Below are 18,797 nucleotides of genomic sequence, written 5' to 3' on the forward strand. Positions count from 1 at the left end.
CCACACCTAACGACTATAACATCAACAAGTATAATAAAATACTTGTTACTAGCGAGTGATGGAGAGGTGATCAGACCACACAAATTAGTGTGCACAAGTTGTAGGGAATGAGTGGCACAAAAGTTTGCTTGGTGAGGAAATGGTAGCCTTGTTTATTTTGTGATCATGTAACTCTCACACACTTGGTTGGGGTGTGTGATCTTGGCAACCCTATAGTCATCTCCTTCTCTCCCATCATCTTGAGCGCATAAAAGTTTACGTTCCCAAGTCTTGCGTACCATAGCCAAGATGGATATGCTAACAATGTTAATAGAGACACAATTTACCTCGTCTCGAGAGAAATCTTGTATAACCGATTTGGAGATTTCTCCACCTTCATCAACAGAATGTTCATTTTGGTCGAACATCTTTGGGAGCGAGATGGCTAAGATTATCATATTGACTTTTTCTATCATCTAACCAAGACTTATAATATTACTTTTCAATTTTGGAATGTAATACACCTCGGTCATTATAGGTTGATCACCATTCTTGCATTCAAACATAATAGATCCTCGACCCTTGATCTCAACAAATGAGCCATCTCTAAACTTCACATTTTCGGTGATTTTCTCATCTATCTCATTGAACTTCTCTCGATGGCCCGTCATATGGTTGTTTGTTCCATTGTTAAGGTACCACACGTCGGCATGATTATACTCATCGCCACTTACGAGGAGGTTTGCCATGACTTTCTCTTCATTGAGCAACACCACTTTTGGTTCCTCCTTGGACGATTCTTGTACGAGCTCTTCGAGGTTTGTCTCCTCGTCTTCGGGAAAAGCGTTTATCACTTCCTTAGAACACATTAATGATGGTTCCTCATCATGGAAGTTAGTGAGGTTTGACTCATTATCGGGATTTTTGTTAGGGCACTCGGATGCATAGTGCTTGTACTTTTGACAAGTGTAACACTTTATTATACTCTTGTCTTTGCGGGAATTGGTGTCATCTTATCGAGGTGAGTTTTCTCCATGACCTCAACATCGACATTACCCTTTTCTGCGACCTTGGTTATGTCCATTTTGTCGTTGTGACTCGACAATCAGGAAGAAAAAATGGTTTCTCTGTTTTTTCTTTATTCGTGACATTCATTCATCATGCATGAGAAATAGATTCTCCTCCTCTTTGTCTCCATAGCCGCAAAGTCTCTCCTTATGGACTTTAAGACGACCGACGATCTCCTCGATGGTCATATTATTGAGGTCACCAAATTGCTCGATCGCGGTAACGATCTGCATGTATTTTTGTGGTATGGCTCTAAGGAACTTTTTGACGAAGATCTAATCCACCTTTTCTCCCAACAAGTGGATACCAGTCACAATGGATGTCAATTTCATGGCGAAATCATCCACTAATTACCCGTTCTTCATGCGAATCGCCTCAAAGTGTGTCTTTAAGGTTTACACTTTTGCCTCCTTGACTCTCTCCACTCCAACATGCATCGCCTTTAACGTCTCCCAAGTTAGCTTGGCAGAATCCTTCTCGGCCACCATGAGAAGGACATCATCGGGAAGCGCTTGATAGATGGTGGCGAGAGCCATTCTATCCTTTCGTTCGTCGACCTCATCGAACATCACAGCTTCCCACACTCCTTGTGCTTGTAAGTTTACATGCGTCTTCAACGCCCACACCGAGTAAGTTTACAAAGATGTGGTCGAAGAGTTCTTCAAAACCGTGACTATCGCCTACGACAAGATCACCGCGACTGTATGCGGTTCCCGAATAGAGCTCACAGAAGAATTGGTGGCCGAAAGCCTGCGTCTTCCAACAACCGGCCAGGATGCAACGGCAGAAATAGACCAGGACATCTTTGAATCGGCTTGCTACATTCTATCGGCATCTAATGAGCCGATCAAAACATCCGGGAGCAAACAAATGCTAAGGCCGGAGTATATCCCGATATGTGACATCTTCACAAGGGCGATCCTGGCAAGGGGAGGAAACCTCAACAACCTCACAAGGGACAAAATCAAGATGCTAATCGATCTGATGGAGGGTAAAAGGGTCAACTAGGCAAGATCGGTGTTCAGCAACCTCATGGATATGGTGAAACCGGACTCAACCCGGTCGTGGGGATACGTCGTGCCTCTCGGTAAGATATTCCTCCATTTAAATCTCAACATCGGTCCCGGCGTTGCGGTAGCAAAACGCTGCCTCATCAGATCAAGGCAATTCCTTGAAAGGACACAGCCGGCCCCCAGCTCCACAGGTGGCCGAAAGAAGAAAGCCGCAAAGAAAGATGCCCCGGCCAAAGCAAAGACCGGAGGCAAAGGAAAAGAAAAGATAACCTTCTCCGACCCACCTCAGCACACAGAAGATGAGGAGTGGGCTTCTAAGAGAACAGACACCGAAAAGACGGAGGATGATAGAACGGTCAATGACGTCGATCATTCGGCTCGGAGTCCAAATGATGCCGAACCAATCACCAACCCTGAGACCACCAAGGATAGAGAAGAGGATGGTGGAGAAGAGGTTGATAAAGAAGCCGATGATGAAGGCTACAACACAGAGAGGGAGGAGGCCGAAGAAGCAGAGGCCGATAGATTAGCCCAGAAAATCCTTCAGGGCGTCAACAAGCGAGCCGAAGACGTTGAAGAGCTATACTTGGAGTGGCATGAGCACCGGTTCGGTACACCATATAGAGAAATCTTACCAGGCCACACGGAAAAGCAATGCATCGACAGATTGGAGGAAGTAGAGGACCTGATGATGAGCCTCACAAAATCCAACACAATTCAAGAGGTACAAAGCCGAACCTGTCTCCTGTTACCGAGGATCCAAATTCGGAAATTAAGAAAGCGCATCCGAAGAATTAAGGAAGAGCTCAACAAGACGGGATCGGTGGACACCGTAGCGCCGCGGGTGTTAACAAGGCTTGAAAAAGGCAAAAGGGAAATAATTCAAGAAATTGAGCGGCTGGAAACGATATGCAGCCGAATGCAAGTAGCGGTCTATACTGCTCCCGTAATCGAAAAGTTTCCAGTTAACTGTCCAACACCCCCAATGGAGGATGCGGCACCGATCTTGGAGGATGCGGCACCGATCTTGGAGGATGCGGCACAGATCTTAGATATTGCGGCACCATTAGAACTTCCAAAAGAGAATGCGGAACCGATAGAATCCAATGACAGAGCCGATCCAAATCCCACCGAGCAATCACCTCCCCCACCACCGGAAGTCACCGCTTCAGACCTTCCTAAAGAATGGGCTGTTAAAGAATGGGTTGAGGACCGTCTTCAAAAGCTTGAAGCATCCATATCGGAACGGATCGATGACCGCATACAAGAACACAACGTGTCCGAGCTTCAACCATTCAAGGATAGATCCAACAGAATAGTTGATTCGGCCCTGAAGTTCACCGACGTGACAAAGCTGCTTCTGGAAAAACATCAAGAACGACTCTCAGAACTCGGCAACGGTCTGTGGGAAGAGGCCGGTGAGCGCGATAAACGGGCTTAGCGAACCGCAACTCTGGAGGATGTGACCTCCGATTTAAAGAAAGACTTCGAACGGGTCGACACGACACTTAACCTGGTCTCCGAACTTGAGAAGACAAACAAGAGTCTCGTGGCCGAAGTGAAGGCGCTCTCCGAACAAATGGCCGAAATTCTAAGGGCTAAGGTGGACGCGGAGGCCGCGACTATAGCGGCTGATGCTCAAGTGGCTAAGAGGGTCCAGGATGCGCTGGACGCCGAAGTTAGCAAAGATAAAGAGGCACCGCGCCCAACTCAACTGACCGAAGCGGAAGTGGAAGCCGCACGACTTAAAAATGCTGAGGCCATATTCCCAGGGTTTGCTGAGAAAGTAGCCACCCGAACTGCGGAGGATGCCGCACGGTTGGAAAGGGAAGCACGAAGGCTGGACGGCTTCGCTAGGGAACACAAGAAGAAGAAGGCGGCCGCCTCCGTTTCATCACCGAAAAAGAGACAGAGGGAGGCCCCTAAGAAAGTTCAGATAGCCGAGCTGCTCAAAGAGGTCTCTGAACCGGTCATTACGGGTACATCGCAGCAAGCCGACCAAGTCGAGGACGAAGTCGAAGAACAACTGCGGTCCCGGTCTAAAAGGCGACGATCTTCCGAACCGACCGGGCAACAACAACCGAAGAAGAAAAAGAAGAGCGTCTATGACTTCACGGACTCTGAATAGGGACTATCCTTCTTTCTCTTATTGGCCTTAGTATTTCTATATATTTTGTCTTTTCCGGTCATCTATATATAAATATATAAAGTTATTTTTGAATCCGGCCTTATTTTGCATTTCTACTTAGTTTTGATCATTTTAAATAAAATAATCAAAAGGGGAGAAATTGATAAGATAAAAGATAGAGACTCTTATAAAGACTTTTCCAAAAATTTTCTCAAACACTTTTCGAAAAATTCTCCCAAGTCAAAAATCCGGCCAAACAAAACAACCGGCCTACGGTTGCAAACTTACATGATTTTGATAATTTTAAATAAAATAATCAAAAAGGGAGAAATTGTTAGATAAAATAAGACCGGTTCAAATAAACCTAACTTAAATAAACCTTTCATGCAGGAACAAGGAACCGGACCGGATGAACAAGAGAACCGACTAAAGAAACCAAACCGGTCAAGCTACCAAACCGATCAAGAGTATTCGGAACGTGACCGCACAACGAAAGGATCGGTCAAAGCTCAAAACCGGAATCATCAAACAGCCGATCATCCACAAGACAAGAATAACCGGAAGAAGTCCGGTTACATCACTACCAAAAGACATTCGGCCAAGTCAAATGACCGACCAGCACAAGAAGACAATTTGGGTATCTGTTGAGAATGATACCAAAGGAACAGACTGAATACTTCCATATCCATGCAAGTCTGAGGAAAGACTGTAGGCTGCAGAAAACAGTACTACCGGATCCTTCTACTTCGGGATAAGCCAGAAAGGAAATCTTCCAAGTACAGACAATTGTCCAAACAGACAGTGCCTATATCAAGTAAAAGACAAACCCGGCAGGTTTGTCTTACACACCGGAAGAACAGACTGCCAGGTCTGAGACATAATACCAGGTCTGAGATTGACCATCAGGTCTGAGGAAACGACCGCAGGTCTGAACCTCTGAAACACTGAATCACTGCACTTCTGTTCAGCCAATCAGATTCAAGGCAGTGAAATATGACCGTTGGCATATTTCACCTATAAAAGGGGTAGCTGAAGAAGAGTAAATGCAGTGACTTAAGCGGGACATTAAGAGACAACAGTGTGATATTGAGATATTAAGAGCATTTACTACAAGTGATAAGAGTGTGCTGTTCTAGAAAGCCTAAGTGTTGAAAGTTAAAGTGTGTTTTACAATTTCGGTGTAAATTGTAAGAGTGTTATCGAGCAGGAAATAAGTCTCGATCGGCCTGTATTTGTATTCCTTAGTGAATATCCTTCTCGCGGTTTCGAGAGGAAGGGGTGACGTAGGAGTTTTATCTTCGAACATCCATAAAATCTGTCTTGCTATTTACTTTCTGCCGGCTTCATTATCTAACCGATTAACTTAACCACACCGCTCCAAACCGACTCTATACTAACCATACCGAATATCCAGATTACCGAAACCGACCCACCATTTCCAAATCTTCATCATCCAAAACCGACCGTGCCTATCATACAAGCGTGCCGCTTCAACCTGAAAGCAAACTTCTTCCGCGCTTGAACCTAGTTCAAGGGTTTGTGACAGGTTGTGTAGTATTGAAACCCCGGTGTTAATCTCTAATCGGATTAACCACCACCCTACGAGTGTGAACCTCTAACCGGTCCAACCCCCGGTTCACCAGCGGCGATCTAGATCCTAACACTTATTTATTTAAAGATTAAAATAATACTTATTTACAAATAACTAAGTGAAAAATTATTTATTTATTTTTTAATAATTTTTTGTTTTCAATATTCAATATAATATATTTTATTTATATTAACACAAAAAATAATAATATAATAAGAATTGGAATTTTGTAGGAATATATATTGTAGAATTACTATACGGACGGGTCGGATGTCTTTCTATTTTTTCATTCAGTCAATCAAAATATATATATATATATATATATATATATATATATATATATATATATATATATATATATATATATATATATATATATATATATATATATGAATATTTTAAAAATATTTTAATTAGTGAATTTAATGAAATAATTAATGGGATATCAAAATAATTATATTTGATTATATTTACAAAATGTATATTAAATCAAAATTTTATTTTATTTTAAAATGAGGACATGACTTAACTATAATATCTTTATAAAATTCTAAAATCTTTGTAAACAATCTCTTTCACAAGTCTCATTATCTCCTTAAATAATTTTAAGGCCACGTTCGAATTGGGGTTATTATAATAACCTAAAGGGAAAAAATAAATAATGATCGATGATGATTTTGAGGAAATAAAAATATTTTTGGTAAAATTATTTAAAAGGTATTGATATATAATAATAAAATAATAAATAATAATTTAAAATATATGGTATTTTAGTATTTTGAGTAATGAATTGAATAATGTGATTGATAAGAGGGGAGTGAAAAAATGTTTTAGTGGGTTGAGTTATTTAAATAACCACAACTGAACAAGGCATAGTCTATTATTATTATTATGGACTCGACTGATGGGTAAGTTAACTTATATTACTAGTTAAATAAAATAATTATAGTTAGAAATAGTGTTGGAAGAAAAAATGTTATTAATTTTTATTTTATTTTGTTTAAATTAAGAATCTTTATATCATACTCTTATTATTTGAAAGATAAAAATCTTTTATAAATATATATATATAAAGATAAATGATTTGGAGAGAGAATTTGGGTAAAGAATATGAGAGGAAATAACAATTAATAAGTTGATACCACATTATTCTCTCTTCCAAATTTCCTCCACTTGTCACTTCTATATATATATATATATATATATATATATATATATATATATATATATATATATATATTTATTAAAATAAATATTATTTTTTTTTGTTAAAAATTAAGACGTTTTAAATGAGCCTCTTATTATTTGAACTAATAGAATAAAAATGTTAGTATGTTAATATATATATTAAGATGTATTTTAAAACATTATCTAATCTAAATATTCTCATAAAATTTTTAAAATATTTTTTTTTAAATTAATTTAAAAAAAAAATTAATTCAAACCCAAATCCAATTCTAAAACTAAATTTTACAAAAATATATATATATATATATATATATATATATATATATATATATATATATATATATATATATATATATATATATATATATATATATATATATATATATATATATAAGAGAACAATAAATATAGAGAAATGTTGGAGAATATAAAAAATATCAATAAAATATCACTAGAATATTACATATCAAGCATTCAAAATTCATTCAATTTTCCTAACAAAATAAAAGAAACTAATAATTAAATATAAGAAATCCCACCATCCCTTTTTTATTACAACAATCATCCTCAAAACTTTATCTATAATAAAAGAAACTTTAGTAAAAAAATAACTCAAAATCTTTATTGACCCCAACACCAACATGATCTTCTTCTTTTTCTTCTATTTCCTCTAACATGATCTCTATCTGTCTGCATTCATGGCTACAAAAAGCCTTCTCCCCTCTGCAAACAAAACAATTAAAATATTATAAATTGGTTTCAAAATAATATTATTATTAATTATATCTCTAATGAATTATATTATTATGCCCATATCAAATTTCTAATTAAAATTTTGTTTTAAAATGCTATTTCATGCCGATTTACATAAAAAAAAAAAAAAAAAAAACTAGATTCATTTAAAAGTGTTTTCAAATGATCTAAATACATGCATATGCATAGAAGAATATGAACAGTCATAAACCTGTACATGTAGAGGTCTTCTCCTTGCTCGAGATTCTTCTTGCAACGGTAACACGAGAAGCTCAAGAACCTCTCTTTCATATTCATCACCAACCCTTTTCCACAACAGCTTTCCACAACACAATCATCAAAGATATGAATCGTTCTAGGATTCGGACCATACGAGGTTACACGAGTATAATCCTCAGAAAGCACCATCTCACTCGCCGACAAAGATTCCGACAGGGTTTTCTTCCATGCTGACAGTGAAACGGGATTCCTCCTAGTCTTGATACCGAAATCGGTCTGGGATTTGGCTGGAGAAGAATGGGAAAACAGGGGAAGATGAGGGATTTTTATCTTTAGATTATTGGATGCTAATAGAACTAGTGAGGATTTGGTGGGTTTGGGGAAATTTGAGCTGGATTCCTCATTTTTCAGAAGAACATTAGCAATTGCAAGACCGATTCCTTTAATGGAGTCAAACTGGTCCCGGTTTGTTTGAATTTGAGTTCGAGTTGCAGGGCCGAATGTGTTTCTTCTGAAAGTTAGGCTTGAAAATGATTCTGTTTGTTCTCTAAAGGGTTTCAATGTAAAACCATTGAGTAGTAATATAGGAAATAGAAAGAGATTCGAATTTTCAATTCCATAATCTTCCATTGGAGATTGCTTTCTGCAGATCTATTCTTTGAAGCTGATAATCTGCAAATCAAAATGAAACCTTTAGTGGGTTTTAATAATAGATTTTCAACCCACTTACTACTAAAAATGCTTTCTTGTCTCCATAGATTTCTCAAACAGAAGGTACGAGGAAGATGTAGATTTTCAGAGAACGCGGGAGAGAGAAGAAGATGCAAGGAAGGTGGGCGGATTGGGGGAGATATAAAGTCTTATTGCATTGGGATGAATAAGGTCAATAGGAGAGACTAGTATTTATAATTTATTCCTTTTTAATGTTTTGTGCATCATTAATCACTCCTTAAAAATTAAATTAATTTTATTTCAATTTTATAACATTTAAACAAAATATTAAATACTTTCACGATACAAATTATTATCAAAAACTAATTTATTTGGAAAAAAATCTCAATTTTTGAAAAACAAAATCCCATATCAAACAAGTCATTAAATATGAACATATATTGGTAATATTATTATTGTATTATAAATGAATTACTTGATAAATAATTATTTTCCTTTATTATATAAGATTGTACTTCTATTTTATTAACAAATACGTACTGGAGTACTAGGAAAAATAATTTACAACTAAGTAAATATGTTTCTTATAAGAGTATTGATATGGGAGCGAAATATTTGTAGCCAAAGAGTAGCAAATGAATGACATGGAGCGATGATTCGACTTGCTAACTAAGTATATATTTATTTTTCTTTTTTTTATTCATTAATAAATTTCTCCCTCTTATAACTACCCCTCCCTCTTAAATTATAAGACGTATTTAATAATATAAAAAAGTTTATTATTAAAAAATAATTAATAATTAATAATTTATCTTTTTAAATTTTTTATTATTATAAATATATATTTTTTTTAAATTATTGTAAATGTATTTTAATTATTTCTCTCTATATAATTTTTTTTATTTAAAAATTAAAATTTATTTTTAATAATAAAAATGATTCAAATTAAAATAAATATAATTAATTAAAAACATTTACTTGAGTAAATTTTTCTCTCCTCTCAATATTTATATTTCTTTTCTCTTAAATATATAAAATGGCACATTTAATATATTTTTTTTATAATTTTTATTATTAAAAAACTCTTAATAATTTCTCTTTTCAATTTTTTATTATTATAAATATATTTCTTTTAATTATTATACATGCAACTATAAATGTATTTTAATTATCAAATAATATTAGAACATACTCCAAGATTTTTTTTTATCTAGATTGAATATTAGTAATTTGAGTTTTATTTATTAGTTTATAGTTTAAGTCTAAATAATTTATCTCATGATACAATTTTAAATAAAGTAAATATTTATAATAATTTTAAAATAAAAAAATTAAAGAAAGAAATTATTAAATAATTTTTTAAAATAATAAAAAAAATTTAAGAGAGAAAAATTATTAAATATTTTTAGGTGATATACAATTTAAAATTAAAGAGAGAGAAAATGATAGACGTTTTTTTTTATGGTGACATGTGCATTGTCACATTATTCGCTGCCTCCAATCTCTACACTTTTTATCGCTCCATATCATTATCATCTTGATAATGATAGGGTGAGCGAAATATTTGTAGCCAAAGAGTAGCAAATGAATAATGAATGACGTGTAACGATGATTTTGATGACTAAGTATATATTTATTTTTCTTTTTTTTATTCATTAATAAATTTCTCCCTCTTATAACTCCTTATATTTTCTCCATCCCTCTTAAATTATAAGTCGTATTTAATAATATAAAAAGTTTATTACTAAAAAATAATTAATAATTAATAATTTATCTGTTTTTAATTTTTTATTATTATAAATATATATATATTTTTTAATTATTGTAAACGTATTTTAATTATTTCTCTCTATATAATTTTTTTTATTTAAAAATTAAAATTTATTTTCAATAATAAAAATGATTCAAATTAAAATAAATAATAATTAATTAAAAACATTTACTTGAGTTAATTTTTTTCACTTCTCAATATTTACATTTTTTTCTCCTAAATATTTAAAATGGCACATTTAATATATATTTTTTTATAATTTTTATTATTAAAAAACTCTTAATAATTTCTCTTTTTAATTTTTTATTATTATAATTTTTTTTTAATTATTATACATGCAACTATAAATGTATTTTAATTATTAAATAATATTAGAACATACTCCAAGATTTTTTTTATCTAGATTGAATATTAGTAATTTGAGTTTTATTTATTAGTTTATAGTTTAAGTCTAAATAATTTATCTCATGATCCAATTTTAAATAAAGTAAATATTTATAGAAATTTTATAATAAAAAAATTAAAGAGATAAATTATTAAATAGTTTTTTAAAATAATAAAAAAATTTAAGAGAGAGAAATTATTAAATATTTTTAAGCGACATATATAATTTAAAATTAAAGAGAGAGAAAATAATAAACGTTTCTCTTTTCATGGTGACATGTGCATTGTCACATCATTCGCTGTCCATTCTCTACATTTTTTTTAGCTCCCCTATCATTACTCTTTTTATAATTATAATTATGAGTTTAGGAATTAATAGTAAAATGATATTAAGAGGATCAAATGTGGTTAAGGTTTACAAATAATAGTGGTCGATATAAGTTTATTTTTAATTTTTTTTCAAAACTTTTTTTTATTATTCTAAATAGTTGTGGGTTACCTTAAAAGATGTTTAATTCTCTTAAATTAACTAAGTAGATTTTTCTTTTACAAAAAATAGTTTAATTGATTTGTTTATTGGGCCGCCTAAATGAAAAGGGATTTAGTGCAATTTCTTCAATTTCATCACTTGCTTTGCAGGAATGTACATGAAAGGTGCATTATTGCGGGAAAGAAGTCTTAAGAAATTTATTTTTCTTATGGACATCATTGTAACTTTGTTACTTTGACAATTCATAGGCTAAACATTTTCACCGGGTTCATACTCAAATAGGAAGACACGTAGACATAAATCTTGTTGCGTTGAATGAACCACCCTAGATTTTCACAACAAGCCCACAAGCGGTTCCACTTGAGCACGCCACTTTTGTCGCGTCAAATCCCGTAATGGAATCTTTAGAAACTCATGATTTGGGCAGCTTTGAGGAATCCATTCGATGTGGGGAAGAAATGAGACCAAAGGATACTAGGGAATGCCATATTGAGGAGACTGATGAGGTCGATCTGAATATCACCCCGAGAGATACGGTTAAGTTATGAGTGCACATTCATATTATTATAATCTCAATTCTTAAATTTGTTTTGTAAAAGTTTTCACTAAAAGAATGTTTTGATTTAAAAGAAAGTTATGATGGTGCGGATTGTTAGTCAATTCTAGACTATATAATGGTGATAAAAAAAAATCTTGTTTGATATTATTATTTAGAAAAACTTTTGATTATATGAAGAAAAAAGTACTTGTTGAACATAAATGTGGTTTACTTATATTTTTAAAATATTTGTAATATTTAATATTTTTTTAATATAAAAAATTGAATATATTGTTTTTTAAATTAATAAATGTAAAAATGTAATATTTGATGAGAAATTAAATTATTTGAAAATAATAGTAAAAATATCAATTCCAAATGCTATAATAAAAATCATTTTGGTAAAACAAATCAAAATTAGTCATGTTAATTGAAAAAATTATTGATTTATTTCCAAAATGTAAGATTATTGATTTATTTCCAAAATGTAAGATGTTTGTTTAGTCTAGATAAAAAATAGTATTCTTTAATTTCCAAAAAAAAAATAGTATTCTTTGAGTTTTCACCTTGTTGACTGTTCATTCAAGCTAAATAGAAAAAAAATAAAAAACTTACAAATGAAAATCACATAAACATTTTAATTATTCATTTCAATATATTAATGTGATGTTTGAGTGTGTCTTAAATCTTCAAATTTAAATTTCTTATCCATTTAAATTTCCATGACTTATTCATAGTTGACCGGTGGAAAGATGTTATTGCCTCAATTTGTTTTTATTGCTGTTTGATTTGTTTTTTTAAGTACTAGGTATGTCAATTTCTTTTTTCAATACTGTTTGTATATTTTTTTATGGTAAATTATTTAAACCCTGATAGTTCAGAATGAAGGGCTTTGAAGAAGGCAGAACAAATCAATATGAGTAATTTTAGGCATATATATTGGATCGGACTATATTTTTTCATATAGAAAAATTTAAGCCATAAAACAGATAGAATAATTCATATGATCAAATTGCTCACTTTCTAGATTTCTTCCAATATATATATTATATAACTAATGAGAAACCATCTAGGTTGAGGAAATGATCACTTAAGAGTCTAAAGTTTAGACACATATTTATATTTAATCCCTAAAACAAGTTGAATGATTATTTAGGCATATCTAGTTCATGTTTTTTGAGATGTATTCATCTCGTGTATTTTTTCCATCAAAACATGGATCTAAATCTTAATTACTATTTATTAACAGTTGTACGATATATTAGTCAATTCACTTCTCAAAAAGCAGTTTTATTTCTTAGGCCTTGTTCTTGTAAAGTTTTTTTATTTAATCTATACCAAATTAGTTTTTCAATCAATCACTTTTTACCAATCACATCACTCATTTCATCAACCAAAATACTAAAATACCCTCTATTTTAAATTATAATTTTATATTTTATTTATATATATTAATACCTTTTAAGTCATTTTACCAAAAATAATCATTATTTTCTCAAAATAATCAACCATCATTATTTTTCACTCTCTCCAGGTTATTCAAATAACCCCAATCAGAACAAGGCCTTAGGTTAGAAACTTCATATGTAACTATAGAAGATTAGGTTGTATATAGTTCTTTTAGTTAATGTATACAACTATTTAGAACTAATATTTCCACATACAAACGGGTCCTTGCATTGCAAATGGCAAGAGGATTAACAAGTATCACATATTAATCATTTCTAAAATCCTAACCCGTAACAAAACGTGGACCAATAATAAATTTGATGGGCGTCGAGTGTCTAATTGTCTATGACGTCCAGTGATCGCAAAAAATTGAATTTCATATAATTCCACCTGAAATTGAGTAGACCCAATTATTTAATTAGATAAAAAAATTAAGGGTCTAAATATTATCTATGTTGAAATTTTAAATTAATTCTATTAATTAAATAAAAATGAGAATTTAGATTAATAAATTAAATATAATTTAATTCAAATAAATATTAATTCATGCCAAATTCTGAATTTTTGGTGAATTATGAGTCATTTAATTGTTAAATGAATTTATTGTAATTATTTAATTTCCAACTATAAATATCCCTCTTATTGGAACTCTTAGTTCATCTCATATCCCTTCTTCAATATTTCATTATCTCTAGAATTCGAAAGATTTTTGTTTTTGTTTTATAGTATTCTTTGAGTTTTTCACTCAATTGAGTGTTATTTAAATTTTTCACTCAATTGAGTGTTTTTCAAGTTTTTCACTCGTCGCATTTCCGTTAAAACCTGGTGATCGATTTAGTTACTTTGTCAAGTTCGTAGTGATTCTGGTACTAAATCACTGCTAGATTTGTTATACCCTAAGAGACAACTATCTGTGATAAATTCCAGCACAAGGGAAGACGGTAGAACATTTTTTAAGAGAAATGTGTTAAGCACATGCCTCAAATCAACAATTTATTACGTTATATTATTTTTCATATTGTTTGTAACATCATATTATATATATATATATATATATATATATTATTTCAAGACAATATATCTAATAATATTAAAACAGTTTTATGTGCTAAGTTATTTAGTAGCTTTTGTCGTCAAATTTTTTTATTTTTGATGATTCAGAAATACGAGTTGCGATGTTGCAAAAGAGATGACGACTCATTTCGAAAGCTGAAATTATTCATCTCAAAAAGGAGAAGAATCAATTATTAAAGATAAGTCTTTATTATACACGTGTATATATATATATATATATTAATATATATATATATATATTAATATATATATATATATATATATATATATATATGTTAATTATTAACATTTTTTTTGTGTTGTGAAAAGTTTAATTTATAAACTAATTTATGTTGACATACAATTTTTCTTAAAGAAAGATTAGAAAACAAAAATTTGTTATCTTTTAAACTAAAAATGTGTTGATTACTAAAATTATTATTAATAATAAAAAAATATAACTAAAATGTTAAATTTTAATTTTCAGAAATTAATGGTTATATTTATTAATAGTAATAAAAAATAATCATAATTGAACGTATGGTTTCAATTTTAAAATAATTAATTATAATATATACATTCTTAAATTAATTAAGCGTTATAATTAATAAGAATACAGTACGATGATTATTATATAAAGATAGATGATCTATTTATTTATACATGTATATATACACATTGTTTTATATACTATATATTTTTTTATTATGGTATTGATATATTATTTTTGAATGTGTATATATTTATTTGTTGACAGAGTTGAGTCAAAGAAAAAGGATAATTTTTTCTAATTAAAGGAAATAGAAGGTCGTAATAGTAATAAAAACTAGAGACCAAGAAGTTGAGAGTTGTGTAGACTGAATTTGAAGACCCAAAAAGAACTCATAATTATGTGGTATTAATAGAGAGGGCCTATGTGGCTCTAGATCACAATAATAAGATCTTGTTTGATTTGGTCTTATAAGAAAAAATCTTAATTGATTTGATAAATGATGTGGCATATGTGCCGACATCATCGGATGTGTTGGGTCAAATTATTTTGACTAAACGTCAAAGTTCTTTGACTAATAGAATTTTGATGATATGTTGGGTGAAAACTTAATCTAAGCCGTCTAATCGTTTTTGGTGAAGGTTAATCGAAAACATGCTATATTAGACTAAGTCTAAATGAGGTTCATTAGACTAATTGGCCATTAGATGCATTGAGTTAGACGTGCAGTCTAACAGACGTAGTTAGACGTGCAGTCTAACAAGCGTAGTTAGACATGTAGTCTAATAGATACGTAGTTAGACGTGTAGTCTAACAGACGTAGTTAGACGTACAATCTAACAGATACGTAGTTAGACGTGCAGTCTAACATGCGTAGTTAGACGTGTAGTCTAACAGATACGTAGTTAGACGTACAGTCTAACAGGCGTAGTTAGACGTGTAGTCTAATAGATAAGTAGTTAGACGTGCAGTCTAACAGGCATAGTTAGACGTGTAGTCTAACAGGCGTAGTTAGACGTGCAGTCTAACAGATACGTAGTTAGACGTGTAGTTTAACAGGCGTAGTTAGACATGCAGTCTAACAGGCATAGTTAGACGTGCAGTCTAACAAGCGTAGTTAAATGTGTAGTCTAACAGGCATAGTTAGACGTGCAGTCTAACAAGCGTAGTTAGACGTGCAGTCTAACAGATGAAAGTTAGACGTGCAGTCTAACTCCTTCAGATTAGCCTGAAGGGATGCGTAGTTAGACGTGCCGTCTAACAGATGAAAGTTAGACGTGTAGTCTAACTCCTTCAGATTAGTCTGAAGGGATGCGTATTTAGACGTTCCGTCTGACAGATGAGAGTTAGACGTGCAGTCTAAATCCTTTAGATTAGTCTGAAGGGATGCGTGTTAGACGTGCCGTCTAATAGATGAAAGTTAGACGTGCAGTCTAACTTTTTCAAATTAGTCTGAAGGGAACCGTAATTAGACGTGTCGTCTAATCCCATTAGACCAGGTGATCTAATGGATCCTACTATTAGACGTGGGCGTCTAACTTCATTAGACTTGTCTGTCTAAGTGAAAAATGTTTAATGCCATTCTTAAGCAGTTGCTTGAAGCTAGCATCCGTCTACCCACGATCAACTAGCTATATGCTACTCTTGCTCCACTTTCCAGTGAAGATTAGTACGACAACCAATTAACTAATTCCACGTTAGTAAATATTCTTCCCATTACTTGTTTCTTGCAGAAATATCCTAGAAGAATATTTGACGCACTACCATATTGGTACAGCCACGATCCTGGTTCTCATAGTGTGTTGTGTACTATGGAGGCGTTCCAATGGAAGTTTGCCACATGCCATTATGGAAGATTCGACCGTTGGTACCTGTTCTCTATTTTAAGACTCCCAAGGACAACGGATGAACAATCGATCCATCGATACTCAGAGAATCATATGCAAACATACAAGACATATACATTGCTAAACATTGAAAAATAAGCATAAGAGAGATCTACTGAATTTACAATCTAAAGAGTTGCTTTCTTGCTTTACTGTGTGTTTATCAAGAGAGAGTTAGAATTAAAGTATTGTCTAACTAAGTGATATTCTTCAATATATTGTAAGTTGAACATAGTCGGTTCTGTTCAACAGTGAACTAGCCTTCAACTGTATTTGATTATAAAGAAACGTATAGTGAATCCTTCCGGTGGTTTGAAGAAGGGGTGACATAGGAGAGTTTGCTTCGAACATTTATAAACAAACTGCTGTGTTGTTTACATTCTGTCATCTTCTCATTCATTGGTTCTTAGCTTCAAACATGAGCAAACATTTCCGCACTTGAATCGTTCAAGAGTTTGCAAGGGTTTGTGAAGAATAGAAAGTGATTTAAATCCCTAACAGGATTTCTATCAAATCGTTTATCCGAAGTCGTCATCAATAGTCAGACACCCGTCTCTATTGATTACGTCGATCCTATCAATTGGTATCAGAGCCCTGTTTCTATTCTCAAGCTTTCACTAAGATTGTCGACCATAACCAAAGATGCCAGTGCTACCGCAATTCCCACATTCTTTAGAGAAAACTATATCGTGTGGAAGAAGAGTGTTCGTGCTCATCTCTCTTCTCTTCATGACGACATGTGGAGTATTATCACAGATGGTCCTATCAAGATCGATAAGGAGAAATCCGAATGGACCAGTGAAGACAAGAGGAAGAACAATCTCAACAACATGGCTTTAGATGTTCTGTATAGATCTCTTGATGATAGTATGCTCAACTACATCATTGTGTGTGATACTGCTAAGGAGATCTGGGACAGACTCACCCAACTGTGTGAGGGCAATGAGCAAATCAAGGAGAACAAGATTATGGTTTCCACTCAACAGTTTGACAGTTTCAAAATGCGTCCCGGAGAAACGATGAACGAGTTCGACACAAGGTTCAGCCAAGTTGTCTCCACTTTATCTATTCTTGGCAAGACCTATAGCAATAGGGAGCTTGCTATCAAGGTCATGAGTGTTCTTCCAATAGAATGGGACATAAAAACGATGTCTATGAAGGAATCCAAAGACCTCAACAAGATCTCGCTCTTCGATTTGTTCGCTGATCTCAAGGCCTACGAGTTCGAGTTGAACTCTAGGATTGAAGAAGATCAATCCACATCCATTATCATTGCCAAAGAGTTGGTGACCTATGAAGAGCTCCATACCGCTCCTGACGCGCAAACAACGGATCAGCAGCTTAGCAGCGATGCTATCTCTCTCTTCGTGAAGAAGTTTGGCGACTTCATGAAGAAGAAAACTCTAACTCAAGCTCTTCAAATTATATTGATAATAAGAAATTAAAAGCTAATGTTAAGTGTTACAACTGTGGCATTTTATGTCATTACCAATCGGAATGTCGGAAGCCGAAGCGTAAAGAGAAGAAAAATGACAATGAAAAGGAACTGAAGGCTCTTATGGCAGGGGACGGGAAGAACAAATGAAACCACCGTGATTCTTACTTCTCATCTAGCGACAATGATGAAGACGAGGTGGCTTGCTTCATGGCAAGAGAAGAAGAAGAAACTCAGGAAACTGAGGTATTTGATTTCTCTTCTGAAAAGTTTTCAAGGGAACAACTGGTAGCTGCACTAGATGACATGGTCATAAAGTACAGAAAGTTAGAAGAATCTCTAAATGAAACAAAATCTTCACCCAAAGTGTCTCAACCGGTTTTATCTCAAACTAAAGAATCAACTGTTTTTGAAAAGAAGGTAGTAGAGATCTCATCCGAGAATGAGATGCTCAAGGAACAAATCCAAACACTCTCTTCTGAAAATAAAAGATTAAACTATGTTATTAGTGCTTAGACGATGTCTGGAGAAGCTGTCAAATATCATATCAGTCTGTTGAAACCTGCTGGATCTAAATCTGGTTGAGTATTTGATGGCAATGACCCAAACCGGTCCTGCAAAACGTCAAACTCAACAACCAACAAGCTTTATTAAAGGGAGTTTAACTGATATTGAATCTGATCTCATTCA

The 18,797-nt window shown here is 32.9% G+C and overlaps 1 protein-coding gene across 1 annotated transcript; it reads right to left on the bottom strand.

Annotated features, from left to right (window-relative positions):
* Positions 1-1,130: 1,130 nt before the first annotated feature.
* Positions 1,131-8,718, bottom strand: LOC124935002 (FCS-Like Zinc finger 8-like). Its single transcript, XM_047475470.1, has 4 exons — positions 7,932-8,718; positions 7,597-7,690; positions 1,455-1,658; positions 1,131-1,274 (listed from the first exon to the last, which is right to left on the bottom strand). Exons 1-4 carry the CDS (start codon positions 8,567-8,569, stop codon positions 1,131-1,133), a joined length of 1,080 nt encoding a protein of 359 aa, XP_047331426.1. The 5' UTR covers positions 8,570-8,718.
* Positions 8,719-18,797: the final 10,079 nt, after the last annotated feature.

Source organism: Impatiens glandulifera, chromosome 4 (genome assembly GCF_907164915.1).
Source record: "Impatiens glandulifera chromosome 4, dImpGla2.1, whole genome shotgun sequence".
Taxonomy (NCBI): domain Eukaryota; kingdom Viridiplantae; phylum Streptophyta; class Magnoliopsida; order Ericales; family Balsaminaceae; genus Impatiens; species Impatiens glandulifera.

What these genes read in the sequence shown, in the direction of transcription:
- LOC124935002 (XM_047475470.1), bottom strand. Translation starts at nt 8,569, where the DNA reads ATGGAAGATTATGGAATTGAAAATTCGAATCTCTTTCTATTTCCTATA. An exon ending in GAAGACCTCTACATGTACAG is followed by an intron (nt 7,691 to 7,931) that starts GTTTATGACTGT and finishes TTTTGTTTGCAG; the next exon opens with AGGGGAGAAGGCTTTTTGTA. An exon ending in GAGTGGAGAGAGTCAAGGAG is followed by an intron (nt 1,275 to 1,454) that starts GCAAAAGTGTAA and finishes AAATACATGCAG; the next exon opens with ATCGTTACCGCGATCGAGCA.